Source organism: Mastomys coucha, unplaced genomic scaffold, assembly GCF_008632895.1.
Source record: "Mastomys coucha isolate ucsf_1 unplaced genomic scaffold, UCSF_Mcou_1 pScaffold6, whole genome shotgun sequence".
Classification (NCBI taxonomy): domain Eukaryota; kingdom Metazoa; phylum Chordata; class Mammalia; order Rodentia; family Muridae; genus Mastomys; species Mastomys coucha.
Window position 1 is genome coordinate 15926285 of NW_022196912.1, and position 22442 is coordinate 15948726.

The 22442-nt window shown below is 44.2% G+C and overlaps 1 protein-coding gene across 3 annotated transcripts in view; it reads right to left on the reverse strand.

The window, feature by feature from the left end:
* Positions 1-22442, reverse strand: part of Vit (vitrin) — a 113042-nt gene that overhangs the window by 85072 nt on the left and 5528 nt on the right. For 2 of the 3 annotated variants that reach the window (XM_031356906.1, XM_031356907.1), the window contains exon 2: positions 6357-6426. The exons of the other annotated variant lie outside the window; for it this stretch is intronic. In XM_031356906.1, the coding sequence (XP_031212766.1) occupies positions 6357-6408 (52 nt within the window). In that variant the 5' untranslated portion in view covers positions 6409-6426. The remainder of the gene's footprint in view (positions 1-6356; positions 6427-22442) is intronic. 3 annotated transcript variants of the gene reach the window in all.

Consider the following 22442-nt stretch of genomic DNA (forward strand, 5'->3'; position numbering starts at 1 on the left):
AAAAATAAATATTCAACCAGTCAATCTGAGGCTTTGATCTTTGTGTACTGTGTGAAATGATTAAGTCATGTTAAGTGACATGGCCATTACTTCACACACACACACACACACACACACACACAGAGAGAGAGAGAGAGAGAGAGAGAGAGAGAGACAGAGACAGAGACAGAGACAGAGACAGAGAGACAGAGACAGAGAGAGAGAGAGAGAGAGGCAGAGAGAGAGAGAGACAGAGAGAGACAGAGAGAGAGACAGAGAGAGACAGAGACAGAGACAGAGACAGCGAAACAGAGACAGAGACAGAGAGAGAATATTTCAAATCTACTTTTCTGAAAAGTTCCAAGCAAACAACACAATACTACAAACTGATCATTATGCTGTGCATTAAAATGAAGGAGACCTTATGGTTATTCCCCTATACCATACTCTACTCTCTGTTTCTTTGACATTTTTCTATGTAAGTTCATATAATACCGTTTTCTGTCTCTCTGTCTCTGTCTGTCTCTGTCCCTGTCCCTGCCCTTGTCTGTCTGCCTGCCTGCCTGTCTGCTTGTCTGCCTCTCTCTCTCTCTCTCCCTCTGTGTGTGTCTCTATGTGTGTTTGTACATATGTGTGTATACCTGTTTGCATGCATGAGGACACACATGTATATGTGCACGAGCAGGTGTGTGTACATGTATGTAGAGGCCAAAAGCTGATGTTAGGTGTTTTCCTTGATTGTTCTCCAGTTTAAAAGATTACAGTCATACACACACACACACACACACACACACACACACATACACGCATGCACATTTGTGTGAGTGGATTCTCTCTTTCTAGCATGTGGTTCCTAGGGATTGAGTACTGCCCACTACAAAAAGAAGCTGCTCTGACAAAGGCAGAGAGAGGTTCAGGTCTATGATTATAAACATAAATTAAATATAGCTGCGAAGCAGTTTGACAACATAGTCATTTAACAAACTAATAACTCTAAGTTCTGCTCTAGGGCTTATGACCTCTACAGTCATGGACTTCTAACCAGTTTTACAGAACCAGGCATGAATGCCTACCTATGGAACAGGACACAGCTCCAATCAGAAAGAAGTTGGTTACCCCATAACAGTTGGGCCACTGTTACAACGTAAATATCCTGCCTTGCAGACTGGTGTTGAGTATGCAGCACACACTTCTGGGTAAGATCACTGACGTCTTTCCCACCCCAGAGGCTTGCAGAATACCTTCTAGTACCAAAGCTGGTGAGCACAGAGGAAGTTCTTTAGAGACTAATTTTTCTATGTCTACAATCAAATTATAGTGTGTGGAGACATTGCCTAATTGAAATTAGCCAGATGCAGAAAGACAACTGAGCTGGGAAGATGTCTTAGTGCCAAAACTCCTGTCACATAAATAAGGACTACGACTAGAGTTCAGATCATCCGAAACCACTAAAAACTGGGCAGATATGGTGCTTCCTGCAACCCCGCTCACTGAGGAGAAATCAGCAGAGGACCATCTGGATGAACTGGTCGCTAGGTTAGCTGAATCAGGGAGCTCTGTGCTCAGCAAGAGATTCTGCTTGAATGAAAAAAAAAAAAAGTAGAGAGGGTTGGAGAGATGACTCAGTGAGTAAGGGAGAGCTCAACCTGTGATGGGATTTGGGCTGGCTTGACCTTGCTCAGATCCTGTGCAGGCAACCAGAGCTGCTGTGTGTGCCTGAGCCTAATAACCGCGTCATGTCCAGAAGGCAGCATCCAACAGCCTCCTCCCCATCCCCTGGCTTGCTCTTTCCTTCTGCCTGCTCTTCTTTAACACTCCTACTCTCTATCAATGGACACAAGGGCTAGAAGTGCAAATATCTTCGAATGTATGGATTCTACTCCTTTAGGGTTCACAGACGGGAAGATGACAGGCTAGTTTTATTTTTACATTTTTGAGAAACCTCCATACAACTTTTCATAGTGTGGGCCGTCATGTGTGTACCATTTTATATGCACGAGTGAGTGCCATCACACCCACCACCGGCAGGCAGGAGCTGATGGCCTCTTTTCCAGATACTTATCAACTCTTGATACCTTGTCCATTTGGGATAAAGGCCATTCTAGTAGACATAAAGTGGTATTTCATAGTGATTTTGATTTGCATTTCCCTGATGACAAGCTATGTTGAACTTTTATAAAGTACATATATTTGCTATTTGCATATATATAAAAAACTATATATATAATATAAATTTTATTTGACATTGGTCTATATATATATATAATAAATATATACATACACATATGTATATATATTTCTAAGAAACATCTATTCTTGTAGGACTGTGAAAGGTAGCCTTGTTCCTGGTTGAGTTAAAGCTGGAAACCTTGGTGACCCTAATGGGATGATAGGAGTTTGATGGGATGGTAGGAGTTTCTCCTGTTCTTGGGCACCAGGCTCCTGGTATGAGGCCACAGCCCTCCATAGATCTGTGGCCATCAGTCACATAAGGGCAATGCCCCAAACCCCTCCACAGGTAGAGGGGGTAACCTGTGGTCACAGAGACTTAAGACAGATCTCCATTTTAAGGAGGTATATAGAGGCTTGGCGACTTAGCCAGTAAGCCATCCTTCCCAGACATTCCTCCACGCAAATGGTATTCAACCTCAGACCCACCCTGAGAAGTGAGGTACTGTTATACTCATCCACTCTCTGCCATGACAATAAATGCCTTAAAACAAAAAACAAAGAAACAAAATCCAACCAAACAAACAAAAATATGGACTGCCTCTTGGATCCATGGAGGCCTTCACCTATAGAGCCTAATCTCCTCCTCTAGGCCTCTCTGTGCTCTGCTCCTAGCCGTGGCTGCCACCAAGCCAAGCCCAAACTGCAGCCAAGAAGCCAAAGATTCTCCCAGCTAGACCAGCCCAAGCTCCCCTCTTTTCCCCCTTGGCCCCAGGCTAGATCCAGCCTGCAGAAGACCCCTATTCCATTTCTCAGTTCGTCTGAGGCATCCAGCGGTGCCGGGTGTCTGAGAGCTTGAGAACCAGAGAGCGACAATGTGGGGTAAGCACAGTCAACTTTCCAGTGTCCTGCCTCCCTGAGTGACTGACCTCTGGGGTGGAGTGGATGCGGGATGCAGGACCCATAGCCCTACATAGTCTAGCTTATTTTTAAAATTAGATTATTTTTATGCTGGTTAGATTTTTGAGATCTGTGATATCAATATTTACCTGTCATCAGATGTATGGGCTTGCAAATATTCTTCCACTCCATAGGTTGACAGAGAACTGTGCTGTGAAGAATCTGTTTTAGGAGAGCTCTTTTGTAATTCTGCTTCTGTTGTGTGGGACTTTAGGGTCACATCCAACCAGTCTTTACCTAGATCAATCTCAAAGCAAATTTCCAATGCTTTTTCCCCAGTATCTCTTCAGTTTCAGTTTTATGTTTAAGACATTTCTATTTTTGCTTGATTTTAAGACTGGTCACAGCTAAGCATCTAATTCCATTCTTCTGCGTTTGAACATCATATTTCTTCAGTGCCATCTATTTAGGGGATTATCCTTTTCCTGTTGTCTTCTTAAAAAAATCATTTGACTATAAATTTATTTCGGGGATTTCTTTACTTCCCTGTCATTTTTATTCGAGTACCATGCTGCTTTGATTACTATATCTGTTGCTGTTTGAATGTGAGATGTCTCTCGTAGGGACTTAGTTCCTAGCTGGTAGTGCTATATTGGAAAGTTGTAGAACCTTTAGGCTAGGGAGGCTCACTGGAAGAAGTGAGTCACTAGGATGAGCCTTGATGTTTTTCAGTTCAGTCCCACTTCCTGTCTACCCTCTGCTTTCTGATAGAGATCACCCTGTAATCAGCACCCTCAAACTCCTGTTGAGGTAAATTTCCCCATTATGAAGGAGTATATCCCTTGAACTTAAGCCAAAGTAAACCCTGTTTCCACTAAGTTGCTTCATTTCAGGTACTTGGTTACTGTACCAAGAAATCAGTTAATAGAGTATCTTTGAAAATTATGTTTTGGTTGATTTTCTCGATAAAGGAAAAGTAGAAAACATGTTGTTTAGAGGACAAAAAGATAGTTCCTTTAAAGTTACAAAGAAGCAGTAATTGTTAAAGAAGTGAGCATTGGACACAGGGCTGTGGGCTTTTCATGGGCCTAGCCTCCCAGGCATTCAGCTGCCACTGAAACCATGGCCTAGGAGGTGCCAGCTGCTGCCTGAGCTAGCCCCCGAATTTTAGCACTCATTGTCTGTGTCCTTTGGGAGCTACAGGGCCTTGGAGGCTTCCATCAAGGTTTTCGAGAAAAGCCTGGGAGGTCAGGGAATGTGTAGAAAGGTTTGGATGCTCTGCAGGGACCTTGGTAAGTGACACATGACGCTTTACCTTCAAGCAAGCTCCGAAGAGTTTGGAACTTCCAAGAACATGGGATATCTGCTAAGGAAAGTGTCAGGGGCCAAGTGAAGATGTCCAAAAAAAGAGGCCATGTCAGCTATGAATGTCAAGGCCATAACTGCAGTGATGTCCAAGCCTGTCGGAGCCCAGCTACCCTGTACACTGGGTGCTTGACACAGAGCCACCTAGTTTCCTGTTTGCCTTCAGTCCTACCCTTTCTCCCTGTACTCCGTCTGTCCACTTTGGAACGGAAATGTCTACTCTCTATCATTATAGATTGGGAGAATGTGACTTTCTGATGTTATAGAGACTCATAATTAAGAGTTTGCCTTGAGCTTCTAAAAAGACCTTGCCCTGGACTTAAGAGCAGTGTTGAGGCTGGGCAGGGCATTAGAGATTCTAAATCTGAAGCATCCCCCATAGACTCCTTTCCTGAACAACTGCTCCCCAGTTGGTGGTATGAAGGAGACTGGGGGAACCTTTTGAGGGCCAGACTTTAGCTGGAGGAATTAGGGCCCAGGTCACAAATGTTGGCTTTTGGAGGTTGTGTCTGGCCTGTGTTCTGTTGCTCTGTCTGCTAACTGGTTTGCCATGACCTGCAGAGCCTCAACCACAGTTCTTCACAGAACAGAGCAGCCAGACACCACCAGGCTTTCCTAACACCATGCTCTGAAACCACAACCCAAAGTAAATCTTTCCACCAGTTCTGTGGTTCTCTCAGCTAGAGTTGGTTATAACAGTATAAATGTTAAAAATTCTGTAAATTTACTGAGTCTGTTTACTAGTGCTAAGGGTTTGTTGGTGTACATTTTTGATATATGTTAACTGTTTTGGTAGATTAAAGTGTTTTTCCAAATATAAATAGTATTTTCCAATTAAATTATTATTTTTTCAATTAAATTATTAATTTAATTATGGGGAGTAGGAATATTGGGTGCAGGTGCTTCTGTAATCCAGAGGAATGAGGGTCCTCTAGAGGTGGAGTTATGGTGGGCTGTATAATTTCACCCCTCCCCCATGCGATTTATGCACTAAGGTCTGAACCCCTAGTGACTCAGAATATGACCTGATCTAGAAATAAGTGGCACAGATAATTGGATGAGTTGGGATGAGGCCATACTGGAGTTCTTGCTCCAGTAAAACTGATGTCATTACAAAAAGGGGAAAGCCAGAGATGGACATGCACATGGAGGATGCTTTGTGAAGATGCTTGGGATGAGAGCATTGTACTCATAAACAAAGAACACCATACATTTCCAGAAAATGTCCAGAGGTTAGGACAGAGGCAGCGACAGACTTTACCCTTAACACTATCTGGAGGAACCATCCTCCCTGACACACTGATTTTAGATTTCAAGTCTCTAGAGCTGGAAGATAACATAATTTTTGTTGTTCTGGGCTCCCAGCTTGTGGAGCAGCCCCAGTGAGTTAATATAGACTGTCTACAAGGTCTTTGTGTCCCCCAGTTTCACCACGGCATACAGGAATATTGTAGCTAGCAAAGCCTCAGACAGTGGACACTAAGAACAGAATGTACCCCTGGGCTTAGTTCTAAACCCATCAGCAGCATCTGTATTCCATCTGGCCTGCTGTCCCTCACAGACATGTCCAAATTGTGTTCTTTGGAGATAAAAGAAGATTCAAATATTTCATCTGTAAAGTATGAAGTTATGGCAGAAGTAAATCATTGTCATGATAAAAATTTTCTTTTTTTGAGAAATTAAGAGACAAGAAGATCTCAAATTCAGAATCTATAAACACACTATATCTAAAGTATTAATTATTCAAAAATACAAAGATATGTGTGTACAGTATCTGTAACATATAAACACTATACATGATGTAAATATATGCTTTATATGGACACACACACACACACACACACACACACACAGCCTAAGGCATCTTGAATTTGATCTATACTTAACATTCCCTTCCTTGGTCATATCAAAGAGTATCCAGATACACATATAAAAGTACTTACCAAGTAACACTTCAATAACAGATGCCTTCATAGTGAGAACAACAATTCCCATAAATATCAAAATGGCACCCTGGAGAGGAAGAAAAATATCATCAAGCTTCAGCCAGGAGTTCTGAATTGGATGCACGAAGTAGGTGCGGATATTCTGCATCATTTTGCATTGCCTCATGGAGCCAGAATGTGAATGTGAATGTGAAGCTTTGCTTTCTATAGGAAGATGTGTAGACGGAACTGGATAGCCACACAGATACCCAGAGTCTGTTCTCGCCTAGAAAGCCCATGCTAGTTATCTGCCTCTGGTTCTCTTAGAACTGACAAACACTCCAGGATTTTGATACTATGTCCCAATAGTCCTCAGATTTGTGCAGTCGCTGTATTTATGGTGTCAAGGGAATAATTTAAGATTACAAATAAACCACCCCTTCAGTAAATATTAAAATTCTATAATATGGTTGCTTTTTGTGGAAGAAGGTAGCAACACTGAATTAAAAGCCAGTTCTCTTAAAGAGGCATTGTTTAACAGAGGTAGCAAAATGTATGTGTGTGAACACAAGCAATCCCAGCATTAGAGAGAGGGTCAGGGGACTCAGAAGGCCTCATATGGCAGTGGGAGGGGCGTTTACAGAGCAGGTCTCTCACATCACTGCACATTGGCATCACTGGGAATTTTCACAGCACCAATACCCAGGCTGTGACCAGATCCACAGTCAGAAGCTGTTGGTGATAGAGTCTGGGTATTAAGCTTTAAAACTCCACTGATAATTCTATAGGCAACCTACGTTCAAGAAGCAGTAGTCAGAATAGTGCTTCTCCTCACAATGTATACAACCCCCCTGGGTGTCTTGTCAAAAGTGCAGATTTTTGCATAGTAGGTCTGGATATAACAACAGGGACGCTAAAGGAAGAAAGGAGAGTCTACAGCCATACCATGTGCCCAATCTTAGCTGATCTAGGAAGGTAAGCCGGGCCTGGCCTGTTTAGTACTTGGATGTGAGAAAGGAAGAGGATTATGTTATCTATGAGCATAAGCAAAAGCTTCATGGAGCTGGGAGCAGCTGGCCCACCTGGCTGGGATCAACAGAGTTTCAAAACAAAGAGGGAAAAGGGACACCCAATGTATGGATCAGCATGAACAAAGGTCTAGGAGCTGGAAAACACAGTCAGTGTGAAAAGGTAAATGTTTTGTTGGGGAATACGCTCCCCCCTTCTCCTAAAACTATAAGGAGACCTTCAAAGGTTCGCTAATACTACCACGCACTTACACTACACTTCATTTTGTTCTGGATCCTTATGGTAAATCAGCAGGGTAGATTTGAAGGTTGTTGTTGAATATAGACGGAAACAAGGATGTAAGAAGTTCCAGACTATAACCATAGTCTCATCAGAGAGTGAAAGCAGAAGAGAAAGGGGTTAGGTGGGTGGCATCTGCCTGTGGCTCATGCAATAGGAAAGAATGTGGTGCAGAATCCAGACATAAAATTGGCTTGAATTTTGTTTGCATCATCATCAATGATAACAAAATACTCTTTCCCTCTGGGCAAGTGGCATCCACTGCTGGGTGGCCTGAAGCTGGCAGGCACGGCCCCATAGCCTGCTGTGGACCAAGAGATTTGTAAGTCTACTTTCTGGGAAGGAAAAGGCCCCAAGTTGTGTGTTATGCCAACTTCTATGATATAAATTCTCACAAAGTCTCATTTTTAAGCCACAAGAGAGGTTCTTCTAAATAGGAAACATATAAACTTATATTCAATACTTAGATGCAAATCTGTAAAGAGTTAACACAAAGTGCTTATCAGTTATAATTGAAACACCAATACAAATGCCAATTGTGATGGTTTGTATACGCTTGGTCCAAGGAGTGGCACTATTAAAAGGTGTGGCCTTCTTGGAGAAGGTGTCATTGTGGGTGTGGGCTTTAAGACCCTCTTCCTAGCTGCCTGGAAGCAAGTATTCTGCTAGCAACCTTCAGATGTAGAACTCCCAGATTCTCCTGCACCATGCCTGCCTGGATGCTCCCATGTTCCCGCCTTGAGGATAATGGACTGAACCTCTGAACCTGTAAGCCAGCCACAGTTAAGTATTGTCCTTATAAGAGTTGGTCATGGTGTCTGTTCACAGCACTAAAACCCTAAGACACCAATGAATTTAAAACTGTTGGATATGCAAAAGATTAATAAACTAAGCACAGATGACCTCCTCCAAACACTGGACCACTTTGTTGATTTTGTGCAATGTTTGTGATGTTCTCAGTTTCCCAGCTGAAGTAGTCTACCAGTGCCTAATAGTAAAGCCATGGCCTTTAGCTTCAGAGGAGAAACATGCAACCTGCTTGCTAACTCAGTACCGAAGTAGCTGTAATATATTTTGGAACAAGTGTAATAAATAATTTTTACTAATTTGAGACACTGCTAAGCAATAGGCATGAGTTCAAACCTAAAGAGATGCAGGATGCTAGTTTATCATTGCTACTGTTACAGTGCTACTATCAAAGTGTTGCAGATTCATCTTCCCCCTCTCACACCACTTAGCAGAGACTCACCAAGCTTGTTGGCTCCACCCACATACTACATCCAGACTCAGTCAGCTCTCACTCGCATCATTGTACCTGGTGGAGGCCATGGCCTGGCCTTCCTACATTAGTTTTGTGAGCCTTATAGAGTTGTTGACTGGCATAGCCCTGGGCAAATTGGTTCCTGGTATCCCTCTGCTTAGAGCTGTACAGTGGGTCTCCACCATACAAAAAGAAAACCCCAAATCTGCAGGTGGCTCAATGTCCTACTGGATTTATCCACCTTCCATCCCCCTGATCTAATTTTGCATTATTTTTCACCTCACTTAAGTCCAGAGTACTTTAGGTCCTTGGCTGTTTCTAGAACATGCCTTTCACCTTAGGGTCTCACTTCTGCATTTACTGTCCCACTAATTATTTGCTCTGCCTCAACATACTTCCTCCACACCAGCACATGACTGTTGCCACGTTTTTGTCAGATCTTCACTCAAATGTTGCCTTCTTCTGGAACATTCTGCAGTCAGCCTATTTTAAAGTCACAATCCCCTTTCTGTCCACTGCCATGGCTATGCTCTATTCTTCTTGCCTTGCTATGCTTTTTTTTCTTTTAAATTTGTTACTTATTGCTTTTGACATACTCTACAATTTACTTATTTTATTTTTTTATCTAACTCCACAAGGGTAGGAATTTTTATTTGAGTTTATAGGTGCTCAGCAAATGCATGTTGGATGAATATGTGAGTACCAAGAGCTGTCTCCTTCCTCTGGGAAAGGAAAACAAAGAAACAAAACAAAAGAAAGACAATCTGGATATACACTAAAACCAATCAAACCACACGTTTTAAATGGTCTATTTTATGATCTGTGAATGATATGTAATAAAATTACATCAGAAATTAGTTAACAAGGCATTATAATAGTCTATGCACAAACCCAAAGGGTTTGAAAACAAGGGAGCACAGAGAAACACTCTGAGATCTTAGAACTCATGAAGAACACATATGACCTTCACATGGTGGGCTGCATGGATAGCCACCAACTAGTTCCAAGAAACAATTGCACTAATCCTGGTGAAGATATTACCCACATATGACTCATCAGCAATAGAACCAACCAGGAACCCTTTGGCTTTTGGAAACAGAGTGTATTGAAGGTTCTTCCTCAACCCTCTGCTTTCTTTCCTCTCTTGGCCTGTCCTTTTTTTTTTAATACTCTCAAATGTTAATGTGATTTTTGAAATGAGAGGGAAAACATTGAAACCCTCTCTCTCTGACACCCCAGGGGCCAGGGCTGTAGACGGCTGAAGTTCCGCTAAGCAATTTCTGCAGAGGGGAAGGCGGTCAATATCATGAAGTCATGGGGTATTCAGCAGCTAGGGAGCCTTAATTCCTCCTGTGCTCCCAGAAGTGCTGACAAAAATTGAACAAGAGCTTCCAAAAGAATGTTACTTGTGCATGAATTATGGATTGTGCTGTGAGCTATAATTTAAAAATTCCCCAACCTGGAGTTCTGGTGAGGCAGATAAAGCCCAGTTGTGAAAGAAAAATATACTTTAGTGTGAAGAGATTAGCATAGTCAATTCAATTAGATACCATTGCCTGAAGTTAGAAGAGGACACATTTGTAATAAATAATAGTAGCACCTTGTCCTAACTTCATCTCTTTTGCTGTGATAAGATACTCTGACCAAAAACAACTTAGGGGAACAAAGTGTTGATTTCAGTTTACAGGTCACACCTGATTATCATGGGAAGTCAGGGCAGGAACTGAAGTAGAAACCCAAGAGAAATGCTGCTTTCTGCATCAAATACAGCTCAGGACCACCACCCCTTGCCCAGGGAATAGTGCCACTCGCAGTGGGCTAGTCTCCCTTACATCAATTAACAATGAAGATAATCTCCCACAGACATATCCAAGGCCAGCATAAATTGGGCAATCATTCTGAGAATCTCTTCTCAGAGCTATGTCAAGTTGACAGTTAAAGCTAACTAGGGCATACCATATATATTCTTCGCTGTCTTTTTAACAATTAATTACTTAATTATTTACATCTCAAATGCTGCCTTCCCCTCTCAATCCTCCCTCAAAGAGCTCATCCCCTCCATTTCCTCTCCCCTTTGCTTCTGAGAGGGCACCAGCCCCCTATATCTCTCACCTTGGTGCATCAAGTTTCTGCAGGGTTTGCTACATATATGCTGGGGGCCTTGGACCAGCCCATACACAGTATTTGGTTGGTGGCTCAGTCTCTGGGAGCTCCCAGGGGTTCAGGTTAGTTGACATTGTTGGTCTTCCTGTGGGGTTGCCATCTTCTTGAAGACCTTCAATCCTTCCCCTAACTCTTCTATCAAGATCCCCGACCTCCATCTAATGTTTGTCTGTGGGTATGTGCATCTGTCTCAGGCTTTAAAGAAACTTCACGTGTGTTTCTAAAATGGGAGCTCCTCTGTTACTGTTTTTCTAGCCGCTGTTTTTTCTCCTCGTCCTCCTCCTCGTCCTCGTCCTCCTCTTCCTCCTCCTCCTCCTCCTCTTCCTCCTCCTGCTCCTCCTTCTACTCCTGCTCCTCCTTTCACTCCTTCTCCTCCTCCAATTCACTATGTAAGTAAGAATGGCCTTGAATTGTATATCACCACAAAAGGTTTCTTCAATGCAGGGATGAAAGCCAGGGTTTTGTGTGTGTTGGGCAAGCACTTTACAAACTGAACTGCAAACCAGAAGGCTCTTCCTTTATCTTTGCCAATCACCTGGTTCCTGAACCCTGGCACATTGCTTGGCAATGAGGTCCATACTCTGTGCTTGTTGAGAAAATAAGTTAAGACTTGTTCTTACAGTGACCTTGTTCATGAAGTGGAGGTTTATATCTTAGTTTCCCATTTTTTTTTTTTTGAGACAGGGCCTTGGCTCTCCTGAAACTCATTCTGTAGATCAGGTTGGCCTCCAACTCAGAAATCTACCTGCTTCTGCCTCCTGAGGGCTGGGATTAAAGGTGTGCACCACCACTGCCTATGTAGCTTTTGGTTTCCATTTTAAAGAGAAGGAAACCAAGGTCTTCAGTGAGTGGAGTGCCCTCCTTAAGGTCACATACTCAAGTCAGGCCCAGTTTTACAGGTTTTACTCTTTGACACGTGCAAAAAAGCAAAACTGACATTTCCTGAGATCTGTTTGTTAACATGTTTGATGCTTACAGATTGCTTATAGATGAAAAGGACAAGCTACATAAGTCAAGGAAGGTCAGAGAGGAGTAGTGTTCAATAAAGGTGGAAGGAGACTGAAAGGGTAAATAGAGAGAAAGTGACTTGTGCAGCCCATGAGGAGTGCATTGTATTTACCTGCTGAAATCGTATCCTGTGCACAGACACCGACAAACCCAACGTTTATAAGGCAAATAAAGATAAAACAATGATCAAAATCTCCAATTGTGGAGGGGCCTTTAGGGACTATCTTATGATCACTGTGTATGTGTGATGCATTTACCTCTATCACTAACACATTTGCTGCCAGGTTTAGTAGTTACACAATAAATAGAAACCGATCTGAAGGTTGTCATAAGATGTGACTCGTGGAGAAGAGCTACCACTTCACACAATGACAGCATCAAATGAGGAGCAAGCACAGACTCTGACCTCTGACCTCCTTGCCCTTTGCTCTCCCTGTTCTGTACTCCACGTACCTTTCCAATTAGAAAGAGCCATTTTCCTAAAGCACAGGCCTGAATGAGTGTTCACCTGTCAGAGTCTTCGCAGCCCACTCATTCTCTAAATAACAAACCCTAAATTCCTTGGAGAGTCATTAGAGACTCTGAAAACGTTGCTCCGGTGACCCTTCAACACCATTAACCTGAAATTCTCCTTCATAACTCTCTCTTCTGGCCCCGACATCCATGGGTTTCTCACTCATAGTACTGTCTCTCTGGAAACCTCACCGCCTTCACCTGCCTTTCACAGCCTAGCTATGTTCCAGGCTGCAGCCCAGAGACCATCCCTTTTATGCAATTCTTCCTGGTTTCCTAAAGCCAAATCCCATCTTCATGCATAAACAAAATGACTCAAAAGTGAAAGAAAGAAGAAAGGAAAAGGAGAAAGGTTGTGTGTGCCCTAAGTGCTAAACAGAGAAACAGAATGCATATCCAAGTATCAAGTTGCTGTAGGTCTTCCAGAGGGAGATTGACATGTGTTTGGTCATAGCTAACATTTATGGAATACACACCAAGTATATACGATATAGTAACTCACTAAGCTTTACAACAGCTTGGCAAAGTATTGACTATTTATTGACTTAATTTAGACGTAAGGCCCTGGAAACACACAGAAGTCTGAGACTTTGCGCAAGGTGGCACAGCTGGAAGAGGAGCAAAACTGCCCAGACTAGAGGCCCTGCCCTTCTCCTGCTTACAAGCAGCAAGGAGGAGGAACAGCAGCTGCCACATCTCTCTTGGGGCTCTAGCATTTATATACCCTTTCAAGAGTCACCCAGAATTTCAAACATTATACATTTGCAAAAAACTATCTACAGCTGGCAAAATCATACTCCCGCCAGAGAGCCAGGCAAATCCCACTCTGCTGCTGTGGACATCTGACGCAGCCCCATATACCACACCTGGATTTAAAACAAAAACATTCCCCCGTAACATGTCTATGTTTTTAAAGAAACCAAAATTCTCACTGCAGGTCACAGAGATAAATCACTCCAGAGCTGGTTTCAGGAAACGGCGTCTGCTTTACTCCTAAGAGGAAACACTTCTATAGTGAAAACCTATCAACTACTATTGGCTAGCATATTACCTCAGACTGAATAGTGAGCGCTCATACAACCAGGGTCTCTGTGGGGAAGAAGCTACATGTAAAGGGCAGACATCCAGAATGCCAGCTGCTGGCTACTCCTGCCACTTCAGAATTCAGACTTCAGGAGCATGTGTGCATTAGAAGCAGGCCAACCACCAGCTCATGCCTTCATTTTCTCCTACACTCCAATGGCCATTGCTGGCTCGTGACAAGCAAGTGCCTTTAGCTACATTCTGACTCAGCTGATCTAAGCTGGTATCATTCTGTTTGAATGCTCTCATAGGGATTTCACTTGGCAGCCAGGATTGAACCCACATGTTATTATTTATTTATTTATTTATTTATTTATTTATTTATTTACATCACATATGCTGATCCCCATCCTGGTTCCCCCTCACAAAGTCCCTCTCCCATGTCCCCTTCCCTATTCATCTGAGAGGGTAGAGCTCCCCTGTGTATTCCCTCACCCTGGCACATCAAGTCTCTACAAGATTAGGTGCATCCTCTCTCTGTGCAGCCCTGTTGGGGAATAGATACCACACTCAGATTACAGCTTTGAGGACAGCCTCTGCTCCAGTTGTTGGAGGACCTACATCTGCTGCACATCTGCTCCATATGTGCCAGGGCCTCCCTCCAGCCGTGTATGCTCTCTGGTTGGTAGCTCAGACTCTGAGAGCTCCCAGAGGTCCAGGTTAGTTGACTGTTGGTCTTCCTTGGAACCCACTTGCACTTAAAGCACCAAGAAGGAAAAATTGACTGGATGGTACATTGGCTCAGGTATGGGGACTGGAAGAGGCTTGAACAACTTAACTGAACTTGAGGGAGCTACTCAGCCAGGCATGGAAGAGGAATGAGATTATTATAGAGAATGGAAGGGCTACATAAGCCTTAAATGTCATGCCTAAAGAATGTGTGATCGATGCTGTAGGCATGAAAGGCTTAAGAATGATTTTTTTTTTCATTCATCATTTTAATAAGCCCCTTGGAGGTCTACTTTAGCCACCCAGTTGGGAAACATTCTGCCCCATTGGACATATAGAGGTGATCTAATGTTGGTGTCTGCCTGATGTAGGTGTGGCGTGGGAGAGCACCCACCCGTACTCCATCCATGAGGTAAAGAGAGCCAGCTTCCATCTGGAAACATTTAGCAGTTAGGAAGCATTTGGGCTGTTACTTCCAACGTGCTGAAATCCCCGGAGATGTCTCTGTGTGAAGGGAGGCCGCATCTGCAGCCTTGCTTCTCCATTCCTGCTAGCCTGTCAGTCCTCAGCCACTCGTTGTTGGATGTGAGGTGATCAGGATAGAAAGGAAAAGGAGATTGACATGGGGGGGGGGGTCCTTTGCAAGGTGATTGTGGTCTCAATATGGATAGTAACCGTTATACAGATTATAGACCTGGGGGCTACGTCTCAGTGACTTCATTTACTATTGCCTCAATACCAACAGGCACCATGGGGTGGATACTAGAGCCTTTAAGGATTTGAAGGGTTTCGGGGGCACACAGTCGTTCACTTTCCAGTTCATCCTGTTTCCACCCTCCCTTTTTGTCTTTAGGAAATAGTAACAGAAAAGTGTGTTGAGTCAAATGGGTAGAGCAGACGGAAGCTCTTTTACTTGTACTTCATGTATATTGTACTAGGTGCCTACAAGGCAACCCGCCGATGTGACGCCAGGTTACACAGTCAAGCCTGAGAACAGCTTTGCAGGCCTCACTCGCCTTTCTAACAGGCCTCTGGAAGACAGATTGATTCCAAGTTAGCAACTGAAGCAGCTATACCTGGAGATACTGGGAAGCATCTTAGACCGGTCAGCAAAGAGCTCAGGTATTGTCACAAACCGAGCATGCTCTGATATCTGAAACATTTTGTGAATTGAAATAGCACCAATGGCTAGAAAATTCCACATCCTGAAATTTCACCTCATGCACCTTGGTTTTTTCAGTCATGGCCTCTTACTTGGCCTGGGTCTCATCGTGTAGGCAAGGTTGAGTGGCCAGTAACCTCACCGATCCTCCCGGTTTCTGACTCTCCAGGGCTGGGCTTATCGGAGTGTGCCACTATGCTCAGCTTTAGAAAGCAGCTCTGGGGCTGGGCCTGAGGCCCTGGTGCTCCTGTATCAAGCGCCTCACTGATATCGCCAATTCTCCAGCTTAGTGTACTTTGTGTTAATTATGTCCAACTTCCCATACAGCCACGGCTGTACACCTCAGACAATGCTGTAACCCATCAGCTAATCAGTCATTAAGAAGTGAAATCCCCACACTTCTTGGTGGTGCACTAGTCATTTTCAAAGCCCACCGGCATCTCTAACTTCAGTCTTACGAGATGCAGGACTGTCAGCAGCAGCTCAAACATAGTCATGGAGAACGCTCCCTTGAGTCGAGGTGACTCGGCTGGCCAAAGCCTGTAATCTAGCAAGAAACTATACCTTAGAGCAGTGGAGATCTCCCCTGGGCCTTGAGAATTGAGACTTTGAGAGTCTTGAAGTATGTGACTTCTGAGCTGCAGGCTTTGTGGGACCAGAGAGAGAGAGAGAGAGAGAGAGAGAGAGAGAGAGAGAGAGAGAGAGAGAGAGAGAGAGAGAGAGAACAAGAGTGGGGGTGGGAGTTGACAGCGTGGGGAGAAGCAGAGAGGGTGCCTTGATTTTTGGCCACATCCCAGGTCCCACTTCCAGTCTGAGGGAGATCCAGCTGGACTTCGCTCTTGTGCATGAAGAACGTACTTCTGGGTGCTTTTACTCCAGCCAGTTTGAATTAGTTTCTGTTCCTGGCAGCTTGGATTAAAAACCCTTTCCATGTTTATTTATTTATTTATTTTAGTTAGTTCTCATTTCCCTGAAAAGATGGCAGGTGGAATGAAAACTCTTCAATGAGAAGGATGCACGCACGTCCCTTCTGTTAGCATCGGAGCAGGGGCTTCCTAGAGAGGCTGCGTGGAGCCCCTGTAGCTAGGCTCTGGGAATAAGCATGGCGGAGGGACACAATGAGCCCTGAAGATGGGCGACCTGAAAGGGAAGCTGCCAGAAGAGTGTTGTGGGGTTTCCTGATTGTGATAGCAATGTGCCAGCATGGACACTTGACAGCTCTGAAGACACATTGGTTGCTACAATTTGGCAAGGTGGGGGCAGCACTGCTTGGCACCTCAGGGGTAGAGGGGAGTAGCTAAGACATTCCACAATGAACAAGCCACCATTTTTCATATAAGGAGTCAACAAAGTCTAATTTGTGTGAATGATTATTTTTCAAGTTGTTTACAAGAATATGGCATCAGCTGATATTACCACTCAGGAATTTCCCTTGAATCTCACATATGCATACGTGAATAAGGTGTGAACTATTTATGCATACATTCCTTTCTTGGGAACTGTGTTTCAAAAAAAAAATTATGTGCGTGTGGAGAGGGTTGCTCCTAAGTGGGGTGTCCTCTCATGCTTCCTGGATCTAGAGTCACAAGGGTTTGTGAGGTGTCTGACCTGGGAACTGGGAACTGAACTCGGGTCCTCTGCAAGAACAGCTTGAGCTTTTTAAACACCGAGCCATGTCCCCAGCCTGGGGTTCACTTTTGATCACTGAGAAAATCCCACAGTAGAGGTATTCATTTGTGGCCACCAGTTGGACTGAACAGCTCATGTATGTGTCACGACACACACGTGTACACGCATATGCCTTTCATCCATGTGACATTTTTCGAATTTCAGCCACCCCGAACGGGAAAGCCCTTCTTGGTATGTGTTTGAAACCATCATTTTGTACCTCGTTAAGAACCTGCCATATGGTAATGCTTACCACATCCACAATCACTTCCACCAATAGGGACTTCCAAGGACACTGCAGATAGCAATTACATTTCCGAAGTGGTAGTTTAGATCTTAGACCAACAGTGGTGGGGGTGGGGTGGGGATGGAGTGGGGAGTGCACTGGTTTGCAGGCATGCACTGATGAGCTCTACAGAACTCCTCCCAAGAGCCATCCTTCCTGGGTAATGGAAAGGGTATCAAGAGTGGAACTCTGTGGAAGGAAACAAGGCCCTCTGAGATGAGGTGGGGCACAAGGGCGCCTCCCAGTTACCCTGGAAACCAAGAAAGGCTTAAAGAATCTCATGCTGCTGTTAACCATGGGTCTCTCATCAGAGCTGCCTTTGCCTAATGTGTTTGACACTACTTTAGCTCTGCCTCCTCTTCACAGTTCTCCCTTGGGCTTTTGTGGTTAGTGACTGCCAAGGGCTATCTGCTGTGAATGGAGGGCCGGGTATCTGTTTCAATTCAACTGGAAATCCCTAGAGCCTTCGCTGGCCTGAACACTCTGTGCTTTGTTGCTCGGCCTTCAGTTCTGAGGCACGGAGAAAATCATGTCCAGCTCTGGGCCAGCCTTCCAACTGAGATAGGAATAGGAGAGCTTGTTTGTGGGACCTGGGCTTTCCTGACTGCCTCTTGGTAAAGAATGGGCTAATGTCAGATGACAGGCCTCCAGCTTTCCCAGAGCAGAGTCAAGGCACATTCTTGAGTCTGGTCAAGTAGTGGAAAATGGAGGGTGTGGAGGAGTGTGGAGGAGCGGCTGTGTCTGTGGCTAGAGAATTAAGGGCTGTGGAGGATTAAACTCTGGAAATTACCAGGGACAAACAGAAAGAGTCATTTAGACGCAAGATACTAAACTCTAGAGGAAGCCTCCTAGCCTCATGCTCCAGAGCTCCTGAGAGCGTTCTTAGCCCCGAAAGAGCTTTTAGCTTCACCCACATACCTTTCCTGATAAGTTTTGTTATGTCAGGAGGGATTTGTTCCTTTATTCCTCTTCATGGAATTATTTATTTATTCATTTATTTATTTTATCAATTTATATTGAGATAATGTCTTACTATGTTACCCAGAAGATTCCAAGCTCCGGGCTGAAAGTGCTCTTCCTGCCTCAGCCTCTCTGACTATCTAGAACTGTAGGTGTGTGACAGCGGGTCTGATTTTTTTTGCAGAAAGTTCTAGCTGTTTCAAGTATACCCACTAAGTACCGTCATTTCAGAATGCTCACTAAATGATACATGCCACACTCACTAGGACTTAGAGACTTCTCACGACAATAGTCTCAGGAAAGCACTACTGTGTCCATTCACTTTCCAGAGCAGAGAATGGAGACGCGGAGGATGTTAGCAAATTGCTCAAGGTCATAGAGGATATGTGACTATCCTAGAACTAGAATGTCAGACTTGGACTCCTCCACTCCTTCAGCATTTCATGTCCCCATTACTCACAGCATGGGTCCATCTTTCCTTCCATCTAACGAATGGATCATAGGCATTTAAAATATTCATTTGGCAAGAGTTAAATTAAAGCATACACATTAGATAATAAAAATTGTCATAATTATAAAGAATCATACTGGGGTCTGAACTCACAGCGTTATCTTCCTCACAAATGTTAAAATGATGTACAGGCATCATTTTTATGGTTAATCAGGCATGTCACCCCCAATATAGAAAGATACTTGAGGATATTACTGTTGACTGTGTGGTGAGATGTGAAAATGACAGGCTCTCAGATGACTCGGGACTAAGTGATGGCATCTGGCTGGTCTCATGTCCCAAGGTGGCCTTCTCAAAGCTCCTCTCACTGTTTCCCAATATGAGGTGGGAGGGAGGGACTGTCAGAAAGGGAGCAATGTGCCAATACACTTTCCCAAAGCAATTCTAGTCTCCAGTCTCTGAGCATGTCTCTTGGCTTCCGTGTCCTAGGCACAGTCTGGAGGAGGCAGCAAGCTGGGGTTCCAGGCTTTGTGCCTCTTTAGAACCCCATCTTGGGTTCCCTGGAATGTCACTGGAAGCCGCTGACTAGTAGTACTTCAGAACTGAGACACGGAGAACCCGATTTTGACTTATGATTTACTTATGCCAATTCAGGGAAGAGTATGCACCCAGTGAGACTCTCTGGGTAGCTGGGCATCTTAGCACATGCCTACAATCTCCGCATTCAGAAGGTAGTGGCAGGAGGCTCACTGCCAGTTTAAGGCCCGCTTGGGCTATATAACAAGTTCCAGGCCAGTCGGTTCTACATAGTAAGACACTGTGTCAAAAATCCAACCAAACAAACCAACAACCAAACAAAAACACAAATAAAACCAAGCAAACAGACTCTCCCTGTGTGAGAATGTTCTTGGGATGAGTGGGGGTTGGATCCTGCAGAATTGGGAGCATGGAAGGCAGAAGGGACAGCACAGAGAGCAAGTGAGCACCAATCAGAGGCTGAGGGAGATTCTGTAAGCCCCCAAGCCAGGGCACCTACCATCTGGTGAGAGCAGGTAAGCACTTTATTGGGGAATAAAGTGAGGGCATCTCCAAAGTGCCCGCAGCTGCGTCTTATGGGACCTGAAACAGCTGTAACCGCTTCCTTCATAGCTTAGGGAATCTGATGCCAGCCTGTAAAAGTGGCAGCCTTACAAGGCCTTTCTGTCACATTGACTACACCTCCCTTCCTGTGCTTCCATCCTAGACACAAAGCAGTCATTATTGCTGGCCAGTGTGTGTGTGTGTGTGTGTGTGTGTGTGTGTGTGTGTGTTGGAGGGTGGGTAAGTCAGAGGAAGAGATAATTTCAGCACCCACGTGGAGGTGGATATGAGAATATAAACTCGGAATGCCATCTTTCAGTCTTGCCTAGTATCATATACATGCCAATGAGACCTACAGAACTGAGTTAAAATGTCATCAAGGTCATTGAAAACCTCAGGGGCTTGAAATACTAAGGGACCTCATCAGATTCTAATCAGATTCTTTCCTCTGGGCAAGAACTCTTCCAAAGTGAGCTCCCAGTGCAGGTGTCCGGGGAATAGGGAAGGGTATGAGGAGGTCACCCTCTGGGTCCCTGAATCACAACACATCTGTGATTTCTCCTGTCTTCACTCTGTTCCAAATGCCACCCTGGCCTCCCAAACATGAACCCAGTCACCCACTCAGGGCCTTTTCCATGACTCTGCTGGTCTGCTGGCATGAAATGTTTTCCCCAGGGGCTTTATAGAACTTCCTAGCTGCAATCATGCAATGAAACTTATCCCCCCATCTCCTATATCTCTGTTATGTTTCTTGCTTGTATTTCTGCAGCTACCCCACCACCAGCTACACACACACACACACACACACACACACACACACACACACACACACACACACTTTCCAAAGTTCTGAGAACCGTGGATGCACATGGAGGCAGTTCAGGAAATAGTAGTGGGTACTGTCATGGAACACCACTATCTGTTTTCCTGAGAGGCTCATTTTTATTTGAGTACAAAGTTCCTCATGGCATTGCACAAGCAGAGGCAGTCTGGGCAAGCCAGCTTGCCGCACCTTTATGTCTAAAGCATGTTTTCAGTACTGGGACACAAAGAACCCCAGAGGGAACTCACTCAGTATTAAGATGCCAGTGACCTGATCCTCTGGAAACCACACATACTTCTTCCCTCAAGGAAAATAATCCCCTCCCTGCACTTTTAAAAGCTGAGAAAAGAAGAAGAAAAACTGCAACAGGATTTCTTCTTGTGACAGCTGAAGGGCTGATTTCCCACAAAACTTTAGCTTTTTTCCAACTGAGAAAAATAACCAGAGATATCTTTTCTGGAGTCAGGTCAATGTTAAGAGTGGTTTTCTTTAGTGTGTGCTGTAAGGAACACGGATTCTTTAGTAACAAGCTGCTAACTTCACCCCAGTGAAGATAAAGAAAACCTTTTGGAGACACCCCAGCCTGTGAGGACGGCTTCCACCCCACAGTCACCAGCCTTCCCCCTGAAATTTGGAAAGGGATTCTCTGCCCCCTCCCTTTTTTTTTTTTGGCTTTTGGAGACAGGGTCTCTGTGTATCCCTGGTTGCCCTGGAACTCTCTCTACACCAGGCTAGCCTCAAACTCAGAGGTCCACCAGTCTCTGCCCCCCGAGTGCTGGAATTAAAGGCATGCATAACCACTGCAAGGCTGGAAAGTGAGTCTTAAATCAGGAGATTGTTCAAGAACCCTCACCCCCAATAATTCCTTTCTGTGAGTCTCTTTCCTCTCCTTTTATTTTGGAGAGGGCTCTAGTCAAGGTAGAGAGCCTTTCTCAGAAGTTTGGCTCCAAAACTATGTGTTCAGAATAGCAAAGACTGACAATAATAGTTATAAAACAAACAAACAAACAAACAAAAACAAAAACAGAAACAAAACAGGACCCTTGGTGCCTGCTGGGTTTAGAATGAAAGCCTTCTTGAATTTGAACCTGAGATCTTCTTATCTAGGACCTTAAACTTCAAGGACTTCTCAGTGCTTTAGTTTATTTATCTCTGTAAGGAGATAGCAACAACTCTTCTCTTGTTTGGTGAGGGTGTTAAATGAGCTATCATATGAAAGGATACCCCACCGCCAGCTAGTGTTATCACCCCAGTGATAATTAATTGTTCTGTCCACATTGTCGTTATCATTATACTACATCTGCTACCTTACAAGATATGCTCCACCTAGACAGCAGATTAGGACCCAACAGAGCAAGGAGCTGAATCTCTCATTAGGATGATGCTCCTAGGGTAAACAATGGCTTGATTCTTTTACGTCCTGGTGAAGGAAACTGGTATAGTCTAAACGTTAATATCTCTCTAGGCTTACATAAGTCCTTGCCCCCAAAGAAGTAGTTTTTGGAATTGGGGCCTTTGGGAAAGACTAGGTCAGAGACCTCATGAGGAGGAGGAACAACCTCATCAAAAGAGATACAACGGGCGGGGGAGATGACTCAATAAGAGCATTGGCTGGGTAAGCACGAGGACCCAAGTTCAAATTCCTAACATCTGTGTATAAAGTTGAACA